This window comes from Rhagoletis zephyria, unplaced genomic scaffold, assembly GCF_001687245.7.
Source record: "Rhagoletis zephyria isolate East Lansing unplaced genomic scaffold, Rhagoletis_zephyria_1.1 Rzeph_scaffold_03769, whole genome shotgun sequence".
In the NCBI taxonomy this organism is placed as follows: Eukaryota; Metazoa; Arthropoda; class Insecta; order Diptera; family Tephritidae; genus Rhagoletis; species Rhagoletis zephyria.
This window is the reverse complement of record NW_016160852.1, coordinates 1-22,967: the sequence shown is the minus strand read 5'-3', so window position 1 is coordinate 22,967 and position 22,967 is coordinate 1. Positions and strand designations below refer to the sequence as shown.

At 33.4% G+C, this 22,967-nt stretch overlaps 1 protein-coding gene across 3 annotated transcripts in view; it reads right to left on the bottom strand.

The window, feature by feature from the left end:
* The window catches only part of LOC108369615 (monocarboxylate transporter 12-B-like), a 38,897-nt gene extending 16,148 nt beyond the window's left edge, over positions 1-22,749 (bottom strand). For 2 of the 3 annotated variants that reach the window (XM_017624761.1, XM_017624763.1), the window contains exons 1-2: positions 21,851-22,749; positions 2,062-2,724 (exon numbers count right to left, since the gene is read on the bottom strand). In XM_017624761.1, coding sequence (XP_017480250.1) covers positions 2,062-2,200 — 139 coding nt within the window. In that variant the 5' untranslated portion in view covers positions 2,201-2,724; positions 21,851-22,749. Of the gene's footprint in view, positions 1-2,061; positions 2,725-9,691; positions 9,763-21,850 lie in introns of those variants that run through there. The other variant, XM_017624762.1, reaches the window with a different exon arrangement.
* Between the last annotated feature and the right edge of the window lie 218 nt (positions 22,750-22,967).

The following is a 22,967-nucleotide window of genomic DNA, read 5'->3' as shown; positions in this document are numbered from 1 at the left end:
CTTTATGTACGAAACTAAACCCAATAAATTGTGTTACCGGTTTACATACCGATCACATAGCGGTGAAAATCACTTAGATTGGTGTCATATAAAGTATATCTTCCATACCTCTGATTGTTTAGATGCGATTTTTTATATAAGTATGTAACTCCTCTATCGATGTATGCAGATGAATTCAAAAGCAGTAATCTATCAAAGTAAAATTTGCAGATGTTCATGAAAGGTATGAAGCCTTCGGCATAGCCGAAGACAGCGCTGCTCTTACTTGTTTAAGTTGCGACTGTTTTTAATTTAGGACGTGTTATGTATATACCGAGCTTCTCCTTCGATTTGTAGTGTGCGTCTGGATGTTGTCACACAAAGAGGAGGGACCTACAGTTTTACACCGCCTACGAATGGCAGGTGGTTTTAATTAGAAGCTTTTTTCATGGCATAAATTTGTGACTAACAATTTTTTTATAAAACGATGTGGGGAGCTGTAATTCAATGAAATCCATCATATCGATCAAAGGGTGAATTTTGAACTTTTTACGACGATGTTTGTTACGTCTTTTTGCTTTTCGAGTGACGACATGTTACTTTCTTGAAGTTGAGTATACTTCTTTGCACTCCAGAAGCCATCTAGATCATCTCCTTTCCATGATACAACTTTTTCCAGACAGCCCGTTTACCGAGCCCATCATTAAATGTTTTACAGCCAGTTAGTTGCATATACACATAAGTTATGAGTGTCAAATAATTGTGGTGCATATTTCATCGATGACGTACCGACGATACGACCCAGTTTTTTTCAAAGATCCATTTGTAAGTGTTGCAGGTCTTTTTTTGTACTTTGTTTTCTACGCTCCGCCGTCATGAAAATTTGAAGTCGATAGTCATGCACAAGTAACTCCCATCGTACTAGAGATCTAAGAATTTTCTATACAGCCTTGATGCAAACAATTCGGGATTTTTTTTTTATTATTGTAGAAACAAACCAAAGTTCAACATATTTTAATATGCTATCCAGTGGCGGTTCGATCAGATGATTGGCTTGGGTACATAAACACACATTAACAAATAACGGAAGCTAAACGGCCTCCATGCAATATGAATCATTACATATTTTTCTAAGCTTGAAACAAAATAAAAATATATTTTTTTTATGTACACTTCTCAATGACACAATTAACTGAAAACTGCAATCGGTCGTGCAACAGAAAATGAAAGGAAGGCAAATAAGAAACATAAATGCGGCGAAGTAGTGCAAGTAAATAGAAATATATACGCACTATAATGCGATTTACTCAGCGATTACAAGCGTATTACGGTGTTAAATATTTCAGGAAGGAAAAATGCAAGCGAGGAGTAAACAAAGTAGCATTAAATCAATTAAATAAATAAGTTCTACTATCTGGCGTCTAAAATGAGGCTTTGTAATCAATGAGCGCTTATTTCACAAAAAAAAAAAATTGTAAACTAAATGCTCTTAGTCTGCTTTTACATGTTTCAACTCCAATTTTGAAGTCTATGAGTTATTAGGCGAGAAGGGTGAGAAGGGAGAGGAAGAATACATACAGCTCTGTACCGTCAACTTTCGTTTCCCGCTTTTGACAATTTTCATAGTCTGACATTTCCACGCATTAAAATGAAGTAAAGAACCAAAAACTTTAGTTCAATAAAAATTAAAGTGTGTAAAACACAGAAAAACTAAAAGAGAATGAAACCAAATGAAGCTTTCAAGTACTTGAATTACGTAAATTGGGACTTACCGCCCAATTCTGTGCGCTTTACAAATTGTCAAGCTTGACTATTTGTCATTAAATTTGCGCCTAAACTATGCTACAAAAATTTAATTTTAGGCCCTTTAAAAATGCACAACAAATTTAGCAAATACAGACAAATCTAATCGACATATCTTTAGGCGCAAATTTATTGAAAAATAGTCAAGGTTGATTATTTGTCTAGCGACAATTTCAAGTAACTCATACGCCCTGACCACACCGATGCATGGATTACATTAAACACAAAATATGTACTGCCTAATTTGTATGCTATTTACAAAATTTTATTTATACTCACTTATAATATGTATCATAAAGGATCCGAAGACGACCATCCAACCCCAACCACCATCTGGTGGCACCGGCGTCAGCACATCCTCCACCAAATCACAATTGCCATTTGTAGTTTTATTTTTGCGCGCTGGTGCATGTACCATTTTTGTGTTGGATAAAAATTATTTATATGCGAAATCAACTAAATAAAGGAATGTAGAGCACAGCTTTCAGCTGAAGCGGGACAAATTACAGTTGGTAAATGTGCAAAGGAAGCTTCCTGTGTTAATATACGCTTTTCAGTCTGTCGAATATTTTCCCAACGACAAATTTCAAATTGCACCACTAAATCAACGAACAAATCAAATAAATTTATTTTGCGTGTTGCTGGCATGCAATTTGCACTTCTGTGTCTCTATTATCGATCAGCGATTGTTCAGCTCCTTCTTCTAACCATTCAAAATGCAATCACAGCTCTCTGCTTGACTTGACTTTTTGCCAAGTTATCATTGCTAATATTAATGTATGTAAATATGTATTATTGTATGTATGTATGTCAGCACTTTTCAGCAAATCTATTTGACTACTGTTGTGTGTTTGTCTTTTGATGTAGTCCTTTCACTCCTTCAAGCTTAGTGCTTTTTGCTGCTAGCTTCCAAGCGTTCTATTTGCATAGTTGCTCTTTCATCTGCAATTTAGAAATAGAAACAAAAACTTAGTTAAGGTTATGCAGGTAGGAAAAAAATTGGGACGTGAATGAGCTTTTATGTGCACAGAAATAAAAAGAGTGGAAAAATGCCTTTCTACTGAGACCATACAAGTCTAAATCAGAGTAGTTTTAAAACAGAGTTAGTTTAAAGATTTTTCAATATTTTTATGCAGATTTTTTAAGCTTAATTTGTTTTGTCCTATGAGGGCATTTTTTCAAAAAGTTCTTTAAGAAACTATTTGGATTCATAAAAACCTCCATTTTTGGAGGTATTTTCAAATCGGTCCAGCTCACGTAAACATTTTTGTGGACCTCCTAAAATATAATACATTTTGTAATCCTGGCGGAAAAGCCGCAACTTATTTTTAGTGATGCAGTCTAATGTACATAAATAGAAATGATTGCTGTAAGTAGAAAACTGAGTGGCAATTATGTTTGCTGTTCTTGTGAAAGTGAGAAAGTTAAATGTCTTTTGCCGTTGACAGCCTTAAACTGGCTGTTGTTTTTACTAACAATATATATATATATATATATATATAGACTTCAAACTAACCTTACTTAACCCCTCTAGATCATTTTATTTGGCGAAAAACCCGAAAATTTTTGAAGATAGTCAAATGATTTGTGGCAAAAAGTAGCAAGTGTGGTTCGCTTTTGGTGAAAATTGTTACATGGAGTCCTAGTAATGAATACAGATTATCATCTTCATCATCAATGTTGAATTTAGCGAAATGCCACCCACACCAAACTAGGGGCGGATATGGTAAATGTCATCCGACTTTTAAAGACTAGCAAATGCTATCCAATAAAATTTCAAATAAGATCTGCAGGCAAGCGTTCAGTTTATGTAAGATTAACGACAGGGACGCAGGCGGATTCAGCTTAATTTGTTTTGCTATTAGTTTAAAATGACCGCACGATGCCACAAATACTCTCCAGAAAGACGTTAAAAACACATATCACAGAAATATCCTTTACTCTGTAAGGACTCAGAAAAATTATGAGAACCTGATTTGGAGCAATCCTTGTATAATATTTAACTTGATTATGCAGATGAAGACAAATTTATATATATTTAACTACTCAGTCGTACGACTTAATTGGGCCGATCTGAAGCAGCTACAGAATTGAGTTATATATCAGATTAAAGTGCAAGCTGCAATTGCAGTTGAACGTGTTTGTCACAAAAGTAAAAAGTGGCAGAAAAGTCGATAGTGAAGAGTGTAATCTATTCATAGTTTTGAAATACATTTCAAGAAAGAAAAAATAAAAATTAGCTGACAACACTTTCTTTTTTAAACATCTAGGACCCTGAATGACGGTAAAACTCGAAACTTTATAAAAATGTGTGATGTGATTTTTGATATGAACGTTCGAAATTAGCCGGTATAGATATTTTAAAATTTTTAGAATCAGTGATTGAATTTTTGTACTGAAATGGTTAAGAAAGTTTTATTTTAAAATTGTGATTCAACAATTTTTAATGAGCTTGTTCCTCATCAGACTTCTTTCAGTAGGCATCGAACCGACGATTCCACTGACTCAGCCAGTTGCCAACGCACTGTGCTAAGTTCGCCTTGTAAATTATCGTTGCTTTTTTCCCACTTTTTCATTTGTTATGCCAACACAATCAAGCGCAGCTATTCCGCTGCAATTCACCTGATCATGTGGTTGTTGGGTTTGTTGGTTTTTGCTAATAATTCTATTTTTAGAATGGTTAACTTTTTTTATGGCCTTATAACAATTATATTCAACAATTTTTAATGAGCTTGAGGCCGTTTTTAATGAAAAACTTATTGTGTTAAAAATTTACTGGTGTGGCCATAATTAATTTTGGACACGAAAATGGGCAAAATTACCCATAGCCCGATTGTGGAACGGGTACAGAGGACAACTTCTATGCTTGTCACGAGAGCACTACACACTACACCCACCAAATCTCTTGAAGTAATATTAAATCTTCCACCGATGGATCTCTGCGGAAATGTCTGGCAGCCGGGTTAAATGTGATCCAGCCATAGAAAGCTATCAGATATGGGCACGCGAATAATCTACGACAACTAGATGATACCAGCCCTCTACTTTGTTTGAACAATAAAAGCTTCATAATAGTGTAGAGCAGAGGTAAACGCTTACTTCCGCCTCTCCAGGCCGGCATATCACTATATATTCTGACGGCCAAGCTGCTAAAATCTAACGGAATAACGTAAAAAGTTGCCACAGAATGCAGAAGGATTCTAAACCTGCTGTTATCAAAATGCTCCTTGACTGTTTCATTTGTCCCTGGACACAAAGTCATTCCTGGTAACTGGATAGGCGATTTCTAACCTCCTGCAAACACAAATTAAAGGCCGAACTCATCGAGGAGATAAACACCCGGTGGACTATATATGGCAGGTTGTGCAATGAATAACTGAAATAAAAATTGAGATATCTTTACGAAAGTTTGGGGGGAATTTCAATATTTTTCTAAAGTAGTTAATTATTGAAAATCGGCCAAATCACACTATAACTATGTCAAACTTCCATATAGTGCTTTCCTAAAAAAAAAAATAATAATAATCAAACCCCATGTTATATTATTTACTATCTACTGAAGTCGTTGTGCACCGCCCACTTATAATTCAATTAGGGTTTACACGGTACACAAAATTTCTCAAATCAAAAGATGCTAATGCATTGGATAGTGAAAGTTTAATTTTGCCCGCACAACAAAAGCTAAATAATATAACGGATGATGAAATATCAAAACATTTTGCAAAGCAAACCCCCCAAAACTTTCCATTATGAGAGCCGAGGTCAGATTGAATTAAAATGCGATGTTGCTTATCAGCCACACAGGGACTATGCCGACGCTATGCCGATCATTTTTAAAAACAATAAAAAAATTAATTTGAAAAATAATACTTTAAATAATATTTTAAGCTTAATTGAAGACTAATAATACATTTTAGCATAAACATGCTGCGTACAGTTATTAAATCAGCAACATTAAAAACGAAAATAGTTGATTAACCCGCTATGACTAGAGTCATGCACATACATATATATTTACCAATACATATACATACATACATACTATATATGCATGATGTTCGAACACGGCTTATCAGAGAGCTGAATAAATAAAATCAACAAATAATTTATTATAGCACGTGATATTTAAGACATGCTGATAGTGGCTGTTACATAGCGATTTTGCACTTCTACTTTCTTACAAATTAAGATTTTCCGTACAATTTTTTACGTCAAACCGCGCTTCTTCTTATCGCCGTTTATAAATAAACTAACAAGCTACGTGGTGTTATGGAACTTTGTCATGTTTGGGTGCTGTCGTAATAAAAACTAAATTGGCTAAATTCAATAAAAAAACATCAGCCTAATTCCATTTGCAATAAAATAAATATTTACCTTCCTGTGAATAAACTCCGTTTGTATAAATCCGGTTTACTCGGTATTGGAAAAATAAAGATTAAAAAAAAAAAACTTATTAAAAATACATATTCAAAAAACCGATTCAATCACGCTAATTGGCACGCACTACTGATCAGCTATACATAGAATCTCTTTATTAATGTTTTCAAAACTTAATTTCTAAATACAATCAGCGTCCGACATTTGATGAACCGATTCGCAAAAACAATAGAGACAAAGGGAAAAATTACTGATAAGCAGAAGAACATACACATATTTACCTGTACCCATCTGCGTACCCTGCAGAAAAAAAAAAGATCTATTGTTAAAAAGTAACGCACCTGTAGTTAGCTTTTTTTGCGGGATTTCTATAAAATATATAACTCGTAGTTAAGTACAAAAAGTTTTGAAACTAGACTAGGGATATTGTTTTCTTTAAAAAGTTTATATTTGAATATCCTCATAAAAATTTTACTTTGAATACTCTTTCTTTCTGCACTTCACAAATACTTTTTCGAATTGAGGACGAATAAAATGAAGATCGAAATTTTTTGTTATCATTTTGAAGCAATGTCTGACGGAGTTCGAATATGGGACCTACAGCAGAATATCTAAACAAATATGTAATGTTAAATAAAGTAAATAAATAAGCAAGTAGAAAAATTTTAAAAATATATAGTTTTTCATAGTGATATTTTATGTGGAAAAGTAGTTTATTACAAGTTAGTTGGCATCTAATGCAGAGGTAACCAGTCTTGACTATTTCGCGGCCATTGCTATAGAAATTTAGTTAGATTTTTTCAAAGAAAACACACAGCTAATAGCAAACCTTTAGTTCCCTCCTAATCACCTTCAAGTTAACTTCAAGTTAGATACATTTCCTGGAGGGTACGTACGTAAGCGTACATATGTACATGCATATATACTTATACACAAGTAGCGAAATTATAAAATTTCAAGACAATAAAAATAGCTACGGCATACAAATGAGACTTGAAATCAATTTTATTTTGCTGTTTAATAAGTTAAGTGCTAAATCTGCCACCAACGTTGTAGTAAAGGAAATCGGATGTTTCATTATTAATTTGATGGCTCGGCCTCTATGCTCTTTGTCGTACTGCGTGTTGTTTGTGTGTTGACTTCCAGTTCACCGATCACAACGGCTCAAAATTTTGCGATCTCGTTTTTTCACCCCCTTGGGGGAAAATAATCGCAGGGTAATCCTTTCTTTAGTCGCTCGTCATTGAGGTACTCATAACCAAACTACAGGAGTCCGATTATGAGCTGGTGGTAATTATCTTAATAAACTGAGACGTTATGACTACAGATCAGCGTCTGATATCAAAATGCTGCGCCAGTGAGGGCCTCAGCATAATAAATATAAATGTAACCTTAGTTACATTTACATAATTGGAGAGTGCTTCAATAACTTAATGTCTTGAAGTTACCCTTAATAAGAGAATTAGTTGCAATTCCAAACTGGACAAAACAATCAGCAAAGCCAGTCGAGTCGTGTGGACATGCATTCAACTTTTTTGTCCTTACATGGACTCTCAAATCCATATTAATAATATGGCCAATTGCCGCTTATGCCTTCCATAATACGTTTTAATAATCTCCAAAGGGTGGCTTTACTCTCGGCACAGGAGCAATGAGAACTTATTCAACCACAGTCCCAGAAACACTTCTGGGATGGACTCTACTGAATATTTTGCTTTCAAGCTGTATCAGTCTTGAAAGAGCTGTAAGGCGATTATGTGGCCCTACTTTTCAAAAGAACATATAGCAGAAAACTATTTTGGGTAAAAATCAAAGCCTATATTTCAAATTAAAACTGTTCCACGGTCTTTCAGGCCGAGGCGTTAGCAGTTTTGAACTACAGCAGAATGAATCTTTGAAAGGATTTTAAATGCAGCCAAGCGGCTACCAGGTCCCTGTCCAATAGGATGGCCATATCCAAGCTCGTTTAGGAGTGTTTTGACAAACGCCTATCCCACCCCAGCCAAAATCACGGTAAGACTGTGCTAGGTACCAGGTTACTAAGGTCGACGAAAAGAAGACTCTCGGCCTTTGGGAGGCGCAACCACTTTACAAAAAGAAAAGATTTGATTTAGTTGGATACAATTAAGTTTAGTTCAAACGAATTTTTTTAATTTTTGACACCAAACAATTCTGTTTACTTAGAATTGCCCCTTGCACAATAATAATTCTTTCCTGGATTTCATGGTAAAATTGACCGAGATCGCATGAGCGCTTGTCAATGCATTCAGACACTTCGACACAGTTGAATTAATATCAAAAAGTGAAAGTTCAACTGCATTTAAATTGTTACACTGACACAATCAAAGCAGACAAAAAGTTATTTTTATTCGCACGCAGTTATTCCGCAGAAATCTCGGCTATTCTTATCCAGTTATGCTATTAATATGGCCATTTAGTGATGTTGAAGAACCAAGAAGGATATTCTCAATTAAGGTATATGTACATACTTACATACATAAATATGTACAGATAAAAAATAGGCACTGTAACTTTTTATAATTCATTCAAAACACACTCGCAGCTGTAAGCTGTCTCCGTGAATGCCGCCTACGAATTGATCATTCTGGAGCATCACGAAAATAATTATTTCATTGAACTTGTAATCAATAATACGTTAATTGAGCTTTATATATGTATGTATGTATGTTGTTGTGCGCATATGGGCATGTGTTATTTTTATTTTCTGAAAAAGTGTCAATTACACCCAGGAAAAAAATTCGACTAATGCGTGGAGAATTCGCAAAGGTACTCTGTATCTCTTATATGGAATGAAACCTCTAACTATTTTTTAATTTCAAAATAAAAAAACGGGGATATTCTTTTTTTCAGTACAGAACAATCCTAGGGGGTGAGAGCATTACAATTCCGACTTCATTGTTTTTGGACCACCCTAATGTTCACATATGCCCTTGCTATTTTGAGATAAAAATTTGCTAAAATTCATTAAGCATTTTTTTAGCGATGGAGTTTTGGCGATAGCGAAAATTGAAATCCGGCTGCTGGTCGAGCTAGTATTTAGCTCTGATCGAGTAATTCATGAAAAATTGAACAAGAAAAACTAAACAAACAAATGCCAAATAAAACTACGAATTTCCTAAACACAACAGTGAGAACGCTTGAACATAAACATGAACATAACTAATATAAACTAGTATTTAAAATTAAAATTGCTTAAAAAATTACTGAGCCTTATATAAGTGTTTAGAACTAGTAAGCACGCAAAATTTGTATAACAAGAAAAATTCATTGGTACCTAGTTATTATTTTTTGTTTGATTTCTTCAAAGCAGCTCGAACACGTGTAAAATTGTGTAATCTTCAATTTCACTCAAACGTCATTTAATTTCAATGGCTTGTCAAACACATGACTCTTGTCTGTCTATATTTACATGTATGTACATGTACATATGTATGTACTGAAATAGTTCAATTAGTATAAATTAGTATTTACATAAATGATGTTAATTAAATCATACACTTCAATAACTTACTTTCAATTGTATTTTAATTTGAGTCGACTCTGACACTTTTTATTTGCTGTGCACTTTTTTACTCGAATAACTCTTGTGAAAGCTACGACCGTTTAATGCAAACTACAGCTGCCAAAACTGGCGTATGTCTGGCATTCGCATATTATCTCTCAATGGTATTATTTTCTTGGAATAATCGAAGAGTCATAAAAAAAACTGAAGTCATAAAACTTAAGTAACCATAGCTAAACGATTGAGTATGGAAGTTCTTTACTAGTTATCCGGGGCAGGGTTTCTCAAATATTGTAGAATTTGCTATTAAAATTGTACCAAACCGATAAAATAAGCTCAACTTTTCTAATTTTTCGACGTGCTTCAGCGCAAAAATTAGCTTGGACTTGTACATTACTTTAACCTTAAGATACTCATATCAAAATCAAATATATGTATGTATATAGTATGCACAATTTTAGAACATACCCTAAACATACATATATGGCACATGTTGCTACCTTGTTTTAATCTTAATAACCTTTCGATTGACGACTCGATTACGCGAAAACAAATAAGTAAATTTATGACCTGTCCGGTGGTATATGACGCCCACCGAATACATTTATAGAATGCAAAAAAATAGAATTTATGGTGCACTGATATACCTTTCCCGTTTAAATTAAATGAGAGAGGTGCTGAGTTTAAAAATGTCTTTACTCTTAATGTTTATAAAGAAAGAAATATTCATCCCATTTACTACGTTCCATATATGTATCTATTGAACAGGGTAAACCGATGAAGGGTCCTGGGTCTATGAATGCTTGCCGAATATAAATATCTACTCTTTCGTTTTCCATGTCCCGGTAGCCAAAAGTGGTAAGCATGGTTCCTGCATGCGATAAATATCTTTATATTAATGCGCTAACAAAAATTTTGCCACCGTTCGCTTGGCGATGCTACTGGACTGATTTTGAAACCAAAAGCAAAATTCAAGAGGTTCTTGTCGTAATCGATCTAAACATTTTAACACTATGTACATTTGTAGTTAATACTTTGAGCAAAAATAAAAAGCTAAAAGTAGTTAAATAATTTTAAGAAAAAGCTAAAAAAGCTAGAGGCTAAAGAGTATTTTTTCCGGCTAAACCCAAATAAAAAAGCTAAAATGGAACACTGGTTGTTAATTACCCAAAATTGATTGCCATATTTGTATTCACCACTTTTGAATTACTTTCTAGCTGTAACATTAGCCAAAAAATGCTTATGTAAATAACTCGTCCAGTGCCCGCCAAATTTCACATATTTTGAGTTAAAACTCATTAGCTGGGGACACTGATTTAAGGTTTCGTATTTATTATTAATTTAAGATTGCCTTTTTTACCGAAGAAAACCCCTTTGTAATGTGTTTTTTTCTCGAATTTTTAAACTTATATTTGTTAAGTTTCGTTTAAAGATTGAATGATTTCTAAGCTTCATAACTGCCAAAATGTCGAATAATGCTGTCAAATCGATTCCGGAATGAATGAATGCATTTTTATATTAAAAGTTAAAAGTTGGCCAAATAAGCTGATATTCATAATTAAACACGAATAAACAAGGTTAATAAAAAAATACGATTTGCTTAAAAATTTGTGAAATTTATTTAATTAATAGCCTTTTAACATAATATCGCACACGATCTTCAAAAGTGACACAACTCAATATTACACGTTCGTCAGGAAATGAGAAAAACTATTTCTTAGCACATGCTAATCATATGGGCAAGGAAGATTTTACTTAAGGTTTTTTCTACAAATTATAACTTTTTTATTTGCTCCAGCTTTTGTTAAACGCTAAATGAAAGCTCTGTGCATAATTCCAAAAATGCCAAATTTTGAGTTGTGTCACTTTTGAAGATCTTGTGCGAAATGTATAAATGTCTTTATATGTACATATTTTATGATTATTCGAAGAAATTGTTCGCACAATATGAACATTCTACATAGGTATATACATTAGGGTGGTCAAAAAAAAAGTTTAAAATGTTAAGCTCTCGCCCCCTATGATTTTTCTAAATGGAATAAAAAATACCCGTATTATTTTGATTAAAAAACAAGAGATATTTAGAACTGCCTCAAAGCCCCTGAAGTTTTCCTTTCATTTTATATGGGGAAAAACAAATTAGCTGCCATTCTGAGCGGGCGTGTATTTTATTTGCTCTGTGTGTTGCTTGATTTTTAGTGTGTTTGTGTTCATATAACTGATATCGTCGATTGTCCAGAAATTCTGCGAAGAATTAGTTAGTAATTTAAATAGAAATTGTATTTTAAGCGTAGTTAGTAAGAAACTTTGTATTCATTGACTGAAAAAAAAAAAAAAATAAAATAAAAATAAACTTCTTCGTACAAATGGTAAATATACAATTCTTGAAAATCAATATTTTACGATCGTGAAAAGTCTGTTTCTCTTCAGGAGACTGCCAATAATAATACCCAATTGTTTTATGGTACCCCATTGCCTTTTTGGGGTTTCTGGGGGACCGAAAAGAAGCGTTTTTCCCAATATAAAATACATGGAAAAATTCTTGGTCTTTGAGGCAGCTCTAAATATCTACTTTTTTTTTAAAAAAAAATTGGGTATTTTTTATTCCATTTAGAAAATTCCTACGGGGTGAGACCTTAACATTTTAAACAATTTTTCGTGCATGTATTTTTGGACCACCTTAATATACCTTCATACATATTTGGAATGTGCATAAAAATACTTACATATATATGTCTGTATCTACATATGGACGCTTGTTTTCAAATCTCACCGCTGTGCTTTAAATCAATTAAAGTCAATAACTTGTATGCAAGTCCCCGGCAAATTTTGACAACGGAACAGTTCGGTGGCGCCAATAAATTTTGATAGTTAAATGCTCATACGCCTTATATGCACAGATTTAATTGTATATGTATATATGAAGATATGTACATTGTATGTATATAGTAGGGCGGGTCGAAAATCTAATTTTTCTCAAATCCCTTGGTAATAGTGAAAATATATTGTATCATGAAGTCAACAACAAGCCTGCGAAATATTAGTCTTTCATTTTAATTGTAAGAGCCCGCGCATCGACCGCCAAGTGACCCACAGCACACTAATCGAATAAGACCAATTCTTGTTAAAAATGCTGGGTTTAGCCAAAAATTTTGGTGCATATTATTAGATAATGAATCCTTTAACGCAAAAGATAAAGTCAAGTATCATTTCGCGCAGCCCTTTATCTTATCGTTAATCTCAAACTCATCTATTTTCAAGAAAATTTTAATTGTTCTCTTGATAATTGCATTGGCCTATAGTCAAAAGATGTAAAGAACGACATTAATATTGCTGGCGTGCATTTATATCGCTAGTTCCAAATATTCTAATCCTTTTTTAATATTAGCTATAGTTTGCGATTTTTTGCAAATTTAGGAACAATTTCGGTAGCTCTAATAGAATAGCCATTATTTTCCATCATCGCGGAAAAATTTTGTTTATGCAAATTAGTATGGAAACACTGAACAGGCACAACTTCTAGACACACTAATTGGTTTACTTATGTTTATGCATACAATATAAAAATTGCAAATATAAGAAAATGATAAAAAATTTTGTTCAAGATTTTTTTTTTTTTAAATAATTTGTTTATAATCTGAACTATTTTAGTCATATTATTATCAAAAATCAGTAACATTAAGTCTCGCCTTCAATTTGTTAATTATTACGCACCGATCGAGTAACATTTACCAAAGTTATATCGAAAAACTTAAGTGGATTTCCAGTTTTTTTCTAAAAAAATTTCTCTTCAATTGTATAAATAACCTTTAAATAAAAGAACCGGATTACAGAAAACTGTGCCAGCGAGTGACTTTTTTCGTTCAAGCTGAATGCAAAGCAATATCGTCCAATTGGAGAGTCCTCAAAAGGATTTCCCAGGATATGTTGAAAACTATTGCATTTACCTACAGACACTTTTTCACATAATGGAATTAACTAAAATATTTATGTATATCTAAACACTTATTGCACGTCCCCTACTTTCATATAACGTTTAATTTAGAAACCGCGAAAAATGTGCTTCTGCGGCGACTAATGAAACCATTCCGCACCAGTTTTCAAGACTGCAAAAATGGACTTAAAATGGGCGTTTCTCACCCTAATTGTAATGTATGTAAATACTTATATGTTTGAAACTACTATTAACTTGTCGAACGATTCCTAATCTTTGACAATACATTCATTCACCACGATCTTGAAAACTGACCAAATCGGCGTGACCAAGTCCATGGTCATTTTAATATTATATAAACATTAAAAGGTTTGAAATAAATCTCGTCCAACTTTTTTGTATTTTTCACTTGGTTGCTGAAGTAATGAAGAATTGAAAATTCATATGGGAAAATCATAGTTTTCTTATTTTTTATTTTAATATCTTAAAATCGTGTAGACTTATTGAAAAATGATAAATGAACGTGAGGTTCTAAATTGAATAGGCCTTAATTTGATATATCGTCCTGTTTATAACAATAACGCATTCCATAGATATTACAAGCCAAAGTTTCATTTTCGAAATTCATACACTTTGATTCAATTGCGCGGGCTAAAGATAAGTTTTAAATTAATCTTTCGTAGCCAATAACAATTGGCTGAGACCTAAGACATCATAATATTACTATTACAATGCGGTCAAATGACTTTTATTTTCCCCCATACAAAATCGACCCAGCCTAGTATATACATATGTACTTTTGTAAGTACATACGTGTGAACTTATAAAATCATATTTTCGTTAGACTTGAGCACGCGCGCAACAATTTAAAAATCGCAGATGTGGAATAAAAAAAGCATTTACTAAGTTAATTAGTGCAAGTGAATTTAATTCAAATTTTTGTTTTTGTGTCCGATCCGAGTTTTAATTTTTGCCCTTCGTACGCTGATTCAAAGTGTATTTTTCATAGTAAAGTCGATATTTAGGTTTTAAATTTTGCAAAAGGTTAAAAAAAAAATGTCTTAAAAGAATTATAAAAATACCAGCTCCCTCCGGTCGTGTGTAACGTCATGATTTTAAATGTAATAAAAAAGAGAACAAATTATATCGCCGAAAACAGTTAATTTCATTTTACAAAGTTGCAAAAAATTTGTCTGAATAGAAGCATGTGCCAAAAATTTTGTTTTAATAGTATATTTTGCTTAGCTGCACATCCTTCTTTGCACGAAAAACTTGTGCACGTAACCGAAAAAGACACTTAAGCGAATTTTCTTACTTCAATGAGGAAGGTATCCGAATCCCTATGACACCAAACATCTAATTATCTATATAACTACATAAACTGATAGCCATTTTCGTTGTTCTGCGAGATGAGCAAAATAAATAAAAGATTTTAAAATTAGATAATTGTAGAGCCAGTGCAGGTAAACGTAATACTTTCATTGATAATTGATACTAGTCACACAATTTTTAAGGCAGGTATCGCCAATGTGCAGGTATGTTGAATGCATCTATCGGAGCAGTTTCCTTATAAATGTTAAAGATAATGCTTTTGATGCGCATTTTGGGGTAGGTATCTTAAATGTGCACTTAAGCATATAGGCAGCAAAGCAAAATATACTGTAGATATATATATAGATCTATATCTCATTGTTATATTTAAGATTAAACTTTGGGAAAAATGGAAAATCGAAACTGATTTTTTTTGCGCTTTCAAGCACATCCCCTATCTTTTCATCAATATGCCTATCAGATGGATAAATCTTGTGAACGGCTTTGCAAATTCTAGTTGCGAGAATCAGCAATGCCACTACTAAGAAAAATTCACCTTGGGCATTTTTGTAGAAATTGCTTTTAGCAATGCCATCCTCGATAGCTGGTGGAACTTTGCTCTAGGAAAAAGATTCTGTGCTCCTGAAATGGATTCGCTAAATACTCACGCCATTAGGATTCAGGCAGAAGGAGGTAGGAAGTGAAATGAGAAATCCTGTAAATTTAAACATCTGTGATAAGATCCATTTTCAGCTATGCATCTGTGGTACGGTCGAACTCTAAAACAAAAGCATACGAAATTTGCTTACCAAACTTTAAAGGACAGTAGCCGTGTACTGTACCAGAGCTTTCTCGGCAAAACCTGCTACTCTAGATGCACTGTTAAGTCTCAAATAACCCAATGTCTTTATCTACGGGAAAGTCCTTAACCTCACTTTAAGCATTAAAAGAAATAGGTGTGGGTCTGATATAGACTGGGCTGAGGCGGAAATGGCTGGAGGAAAAGATCTACATAGATATTTAGGGTATTCATAGGATGTTTTAAGTGTCGTAAAATCTTAAGCTTAACATTTTTTGTATGTAAAACAATGGTAAAAATGGTTTAGGGAATTTTTACTACACCGAAATTTGTTTAAACTGATATAAAATATATCATCAGCTCCTCCTCAAACCTGTTTAACCGTTATTTTATATACAAAAAATTTGAGGTTAAAATTTACGACGCTTAACACTTCTTGCGAATCTCCTAAATAATTTCATTTCGATGCCACAAGTTAGCCTTTGCTAAAGAGATACTAAAATTTTAATTTCCCTGAGGCTGAGTGTCGGCTTCACCCCAATATTAAGTTCGGTCTTCAATTTAGTAGAATATTTACAGATGACGACAAAACTGAACTAGGGTCCGAGTTGAAAAATAGGGGGAGAAAGCATTTGCAAATCGAAATTAAAAAATTTTAATAAATTTTTAAACTCATAAAGAAAGTTAAAGTTTGCATTGTGAGAAGGTTCTAGTTATACATACTTTTGAAAAAGCGATAGCGAAATTTTTTCGCTTTATCCTAAAGATGCATATATTCTCCTTGGTTGTATGGGAATAAAGTGAGGCTGGACGGATTTTGGAAATAAAAATAACAACAAGGCAAATGAAGAGAACTTTATTCACAGCAAACAAAAAATTTATAAAAAATAATATATTTGGTACTAGTGTGCACGCACGGCTTTTGTATGTTATACTCGTACTCGCATTTTATTGCTTTTAATTAAATCTTTCTCATGCCAATTTATTTGGCATTTCTGTTTGTTTCTCATTTATTTTAATTTTGCATTTTAATTTCATTGTTAAATAACAAAGCAATGCCGCAAAGTGGCGAATAGCAAATTATAACAGTGATTAGGGATTTGATATGGGAACTTCCGTTGAAGCAATCTCTCATGCACGCAAGCAGATTTAGATTAAAAAACATAAGTGCTTGTTCTATCTTTCTATATACTAGATGTACATATATGTTGATGCATATGTGCATACGCAATAAGTAAGTACATAAACAAAGTTAAAGAAGATTGTCAATAGCTGGCCAGCAGTGCAAGACAACATAACGGGTGATTTTTTTGAGGTTAGGATTTTCATGCATTAGTATTTGACAGATCACGTGGGATTTCAGACATGGTGTCAAAGAGAAAGATGCTCAGTATGCTTTGACATTTCATCATGAATAGACTTACTAACGAGCAACGCTTGCAAATCATTGAATTTTATTACCAAAATCAGTGTTCGGTTCGAAATGTGTTTCGCAAACCCAATTGCTGCGAACGGCGACGAATCGACATTTCACGGTCTTCAGCAACACTCTCAGAAACAGACGCAATATTCTCTTCTGTACGCACTGTACGCATTCGTGTGGTTGGTTTAATGTCCAATAAAGTAAACTGAGTGCGAAACTTGGTCACAATCGCATTAATTGTTTGCTCACTTGGTCGATTATGTAGACCATAAATCGGACGTAAAGCGAACCGAACACTGATTTTGGTAATAAAATTCAATGATTTGCAAGCGTTGCTCGTTAGTAAGTCTATTCATGATGAAATGTCAAAGCATACTGAGCATCTTTCTCTTTGACACCATGTCTGAAATCCCACGTGATCTGTCAAATACTAATGCATGAAAATCCTAACCTCAAAAAAATCACCCGTTACAAGCAAAAGTATTTACACACATACATACATACTATGTATTGAAAATATAAATAAAAATAATAGATTGGCGCTTACACATATGTTAGTGTTTGGCCGAGCTTCTCCTCCGATTTGTGGCGTGCGCCTTGATGTTGTCACACAAAGGGGAGGGACCTACAGTTTTACGCCGACTCCGAACGGCTATCATGGCAGAAATACACTCGGAGGTTTACCATTGCATGCCAAGGGGCGCCCGCTGTTAAGAAAAAACATATTTTCTAAATCTTTTTGCGATGTTGCTTTGACCGGGACTTGAACCCAGGCGCCGCGGAGTGGAAGCGTTCACTGCTTACCACTACACCACAGCGGCCGCCGAAAATATTATTGCGCCATAAATTCTCGTACTTACAAATGCACATACATACATACATATGTATATTGACTCTAGCAACAAGTTGTGTAAATCTTTAGATGAGAACAACAATTTGCAACATCGCATTTCAAAATGGTAAATAAAGGCCTAGGCATTACTTGTTATCGGTATTGCTTTGGCAAATAAACTTAGTAAACTTAATAAAACTGTACCATATTACACGTGTGAAGTAATTCCCATTCCGCAATAGTCGTGTACGTCTGTTACATTGCAGCTTTACCAAAGGCCAGCTGTTTTCCGCAGTTTTTAGTAGGGCATCAGGTAATTGCATTTTTCAATTTATAGCATAACGAGTTCAATTAAATTTCACACTTATCGGCAGTGCCTTACCTACTTTCTAAAACTTAACATCCATAAGAATGTCTTCGTGCCTAATTCAACCCTATGTTACTTGTGAGTAAAATATATGACTCATAAAAAATCTCACGCCCGTATGCGGCGCCACGCCTACTTTCCCAAGCTCATTCATATTCATCTTCATTAAAGCATCAGTATGAGAAATGTCCGCATTCCCAATTTCAATTTACTGCGACTTGGGGATCCAAGGATATGTCTCTTTAAAAATTGTCGTCGCTAAAGCTTGGACATTGGCAACATCCCAGGTGGCCGGCGCTCAGTTGGCACAGAAGAGAAACGACTGGCGTGCTTTGTTGAAATCGTTGAGAAGAACAAGAATTCAACGAAATATTATTTTGACTGGAGATGAGCAAAAAGAACGATCATTATAATAATTTTCGAATATTCATATGTACATCTATTTTCCATTCATTAACTAGAAGTGCATCCTCAAATTGTGCAGGGTGTAGCGATGACCACTGGGTTAGCTAGTTTACTATATTTTTGCTGCAAAATTCAATAACAAATGCAAGCAAATATCTAAACGAGCGCCTAATACATATGTACATGCTAAATATGTTACACCGTGTGAATCTGTTAAATGCATTTGAATTAATTTACAAAGTTCATTGACAGCTGAGTACATTTTCAATGCTGCTGTGCGGGCGGTGCCGAAAAATTTGACTTACTTCGTGCTGTAAGCGAAATGCTTGCATGCGATAGTTCTCCTTTACGTGAGGCGTGCAAAACGTATGCACGCGTATAAACAGGGTCGTAGCGCAGGGAAAATTGCCAAAGGCGAGAAGAATATTCAGCCTCCACGACGAAACGTCTAATACTCTGAAACTTAGCGCAATATGTATTTTGCCCACCTGCAGCCACTGTAAGAGCCCCAGTGATTGTTGAGCAAAATATTAATTTAAGGTACTGACGGTTTAACTTATTGCGGACACAGGAAACCCTTTCTACCCAATGGTCAGATATTTCATTGCCACGTACTCCCGAGTGAGCTAGTACCCAGAGAAAAACAAGCTTGCTATGTTCTTCAACATAATTTAGTGGAGACTTGCATTGCGGAACCAGTCTGGAAGTAGTTAGAAGGCTGATAATTCCTTGAGTGCAGACATGTAAATAGTAACTCTATATAATACACTGTTCAAGAAAGCCATAAATGCTATAGTGCATATGTGCGCGAACGTATTGGAAACTCATTATTTTAAGTATGTATGTAGTTAACCTAATTGATAGTTTTCCAAAGAGAAGTTATAATTTTTACATATATCTGACAACACTTAAGTATTTTATAATTTTTTTGTTTCAGCTAGTATTTATATGTATACTTATTAATGCACATTTCTCACACATCTTTATCTTCTGGTCACATTTATCCAGTTCATACAAGTATTAAATATAATATGTAATGAATGTATGTATGTATAAAACGTTTAATAAGTATAAATATTTGGCATCGTAAAATGTTGTTGATAAAAATGTTAACTAATGGCGATTTCGTTTCTACAAAAAATGTTGCCTCTCCTTAGTGTTTGTGCGTATAGAGCAAAGAGAAGGTTGCACTTTTCGGTAGAAACGAAATCGGCATAAGTAAGAATGTGCGGGCTAATAATAAAAAGTGTCAAATTCATTTGTTGACAAACAAAAATAAAGAAGTAATATAAATCAATTAGCAGTTGTCTGAGTTGAACGCGCCAAAATTGTGAGACTAACACCAAGTACGAATCGCATATGGATTGAAGGGGCTGAGGGGTTAGGTATAAGTGAGAAATTTAGAAATTTAGGTCGTCCATACAATTTTGTTCGCAAAGTTGCCATTTCACTAAAAATGCCACTTTGCGATGTTTCATGAATCGCACTAATGGCTATTTTTTTGAACGTAATACCCAACATTGTCATTAAAATTTATAAATTTGTTTGTAATTTCATGCTTAGTGGAAATTTGTCATTAACCCTACTCAAGGAAATGCTTAATTTTTTTTATCACAAATGAAAACACTTTATGTTTTACTTCGAAACTAAGCACTATTTTTTTTTTTAATTTTACTAGAGCTACAAATACATCAGAGCACTATCGATAGTATCAATGTTTTAATATTTTTTTTTTAAAACATCGATATTTTTTACTATCGATGCTTTTAGAAGATATGCCATCATTAGAAAGTTTATCCGTTGCTGAGTCGGGGCAGGCAAGAAATATAAAAATTTAAGCGTAATAAATTCATAATCTTTAACAGTTTAGCTGATTTTTAATGCGAAAGCGTACCAATTAGTGTTAAGAGAAGTTATTGATCATATAAATTAAATGCCATTCGATCCCTGATCGGGAAAATGAAGACTAAAAATCTGAAGTTTGCCCTAAGTTATTGCCTTAAAGAGCAAATATTTAATTTATTTAATAAGACATTAATTAAAACACATATTAATCGCGTTGTTGCTTTATGAATATTTTTATATTATTTTTATTTTTCATTTAATTAATTGACAACTTGCAATATTCAATGTGACCTTAAATTTAAGTCAGATTAAATTTTAAATTAACTATCGGATAATTTTAAAATAATAAATGTAATTTTTTTTTAAATTATGTTTGTTTAATCATCAGGATTTCAACTTTCAACTTTATAATTCCCAAGAAAACACGATATTATCGATACTATCCATGTTTTATTGGCAAAACATCGAAACGGCGATAGTTTCAAACATCGATTTTTTTTTTGCAGCACTAGAGCTTGCGTATATGTTTATATGTTTTTGCAATACGGACGCTTTTTAGTTTTTTTCTTTTGTTTTCTCTAACTCTATATTTTTTTTTTGTACCACCTACAACTCAAAAAAAAAACTCTTCAAAATTTTATAGATTTTCTGAGATAAACCGAAGATCAATATGCATCAATTGAGAGAAAATCAAATGTCGATTCTTGAATTTTTTTAATCGATTCATGGATTGAATCTTAACTACATCATCTAATCGGAAGGGCTCGATTAATCGATCTTCGATTTAATCGATTTAAAAACGGCATCCCTACTATGCATGTGTGAATTTACTGATGCACAGATTGGACACTGAGATGGCCAGCTTAGTGGGTGCTAATAGGCGTATGAGCGACATTGATTGTCTGATTTTGAACGGGCGGTGTAGCAGCGTAGTCAGTTTTTATCATTTTTTTTTTTGTTTTGTACTTGGAGCTTATATTTGTGTGTGCTCATATCGTACCTTTGCTGCAAGAGTGTCATTAGCCAAAAATAAATAAAAATAAAAACAAGTTAAGTATACAGAAATTACCGCCACTTCTTCTTCGATGTTTTTTTAAATTTTCATTCCGATTAACAATAGCTTAGTAGAAGAAAATGTCGCTACCATGGAGCTGTAAACTGAAAATTTTACATTTAATTCTCGAGTTTTTGATCTTTCGTATTATGACACTTTTGCAGTAAAGATGTTTGTATTGTACAATTTTCTACTTACATTTATAGCGACTGCGCGTGTGAGCCAATAGCTAGCGTAGTTATTTCACATAACAGCCGGCGAAATAGCACAATAACAACGAAAATATTTCGACGTCACAATAAATTAATAAAACAAATAAATAAATTTACGATATAAGCAACAACACACCGGCACAAGAAATTCGCAAGACCTTGTTTGTTATTTGTTTTTTTTTTTTTTGTTTGCGCTTCGACACTTGCTTTAGAATTTGAGTGGAATAAAATGTCTGCTATTCGATTCACTTGTTGCTATTGCATTTTTGTGTACACCTGTATGTATGTATGTACATAAGACAGTGTCAAATAAAATTTTTTTTGTTCTGTCCCATATCTATGCGACTTGTGTGGGCGATCACAAAAAAAAATTGTGCAAAATGTCAGCCCTCTATCTTTGTTTTTCAGTTAGCATGGTAAAAAAAATCAATCAAAAAAAAATTTACAAAAAAAATTGCCAAAAATCAACGATAAGTCCTAACTACTTCAAACTTGCACCTTATTACTAGAATTGACTGGGTTACAAGATTTGGGTTTTTAATTTTATATATTTAATTGTTTATAAAAAGCCGCTGAAAAAATTTTTTTCATTGAAAATTCAAATTTTTCGCGCGCTAACTGAAAAATGCACCAATAAAACTGACATTTGGGCACATTTGTTTTTTTTTTTTAATTGTGACCGACAAGGAAATTTTCATTTGGCTCCAAAAGAAAAAAAAATTTTAGTTTTATTTAACACAGTCTAATGTGTGTACATACAAATTTTTTTTGTATGTGCTTTATGTAAATACATATGTATGTATGTAAGTCTTTTAGCTCTCGTGATGGCGCATTATTAAATTTTTGTATTCCTTTTTATTTCTAAAAATTGATTTACTCATTGCCGCAAATAAATTTAATATTCTTCGTTTTTAGTACTTTTGGCATAAAATTATATACTTTTAATTATTTTCACTTCAACTTTGTGTCTTTTGTTAATTTTTATTATTTTTCGTCCACAGTCGCAATGAAAATTATCAGACTGTAGACTGTAGACTGTGAACAAAATATATAAAAGCCATCAGCGTACATTAAGAAGTGCTGAAGAAACAATCGCGCGCTTT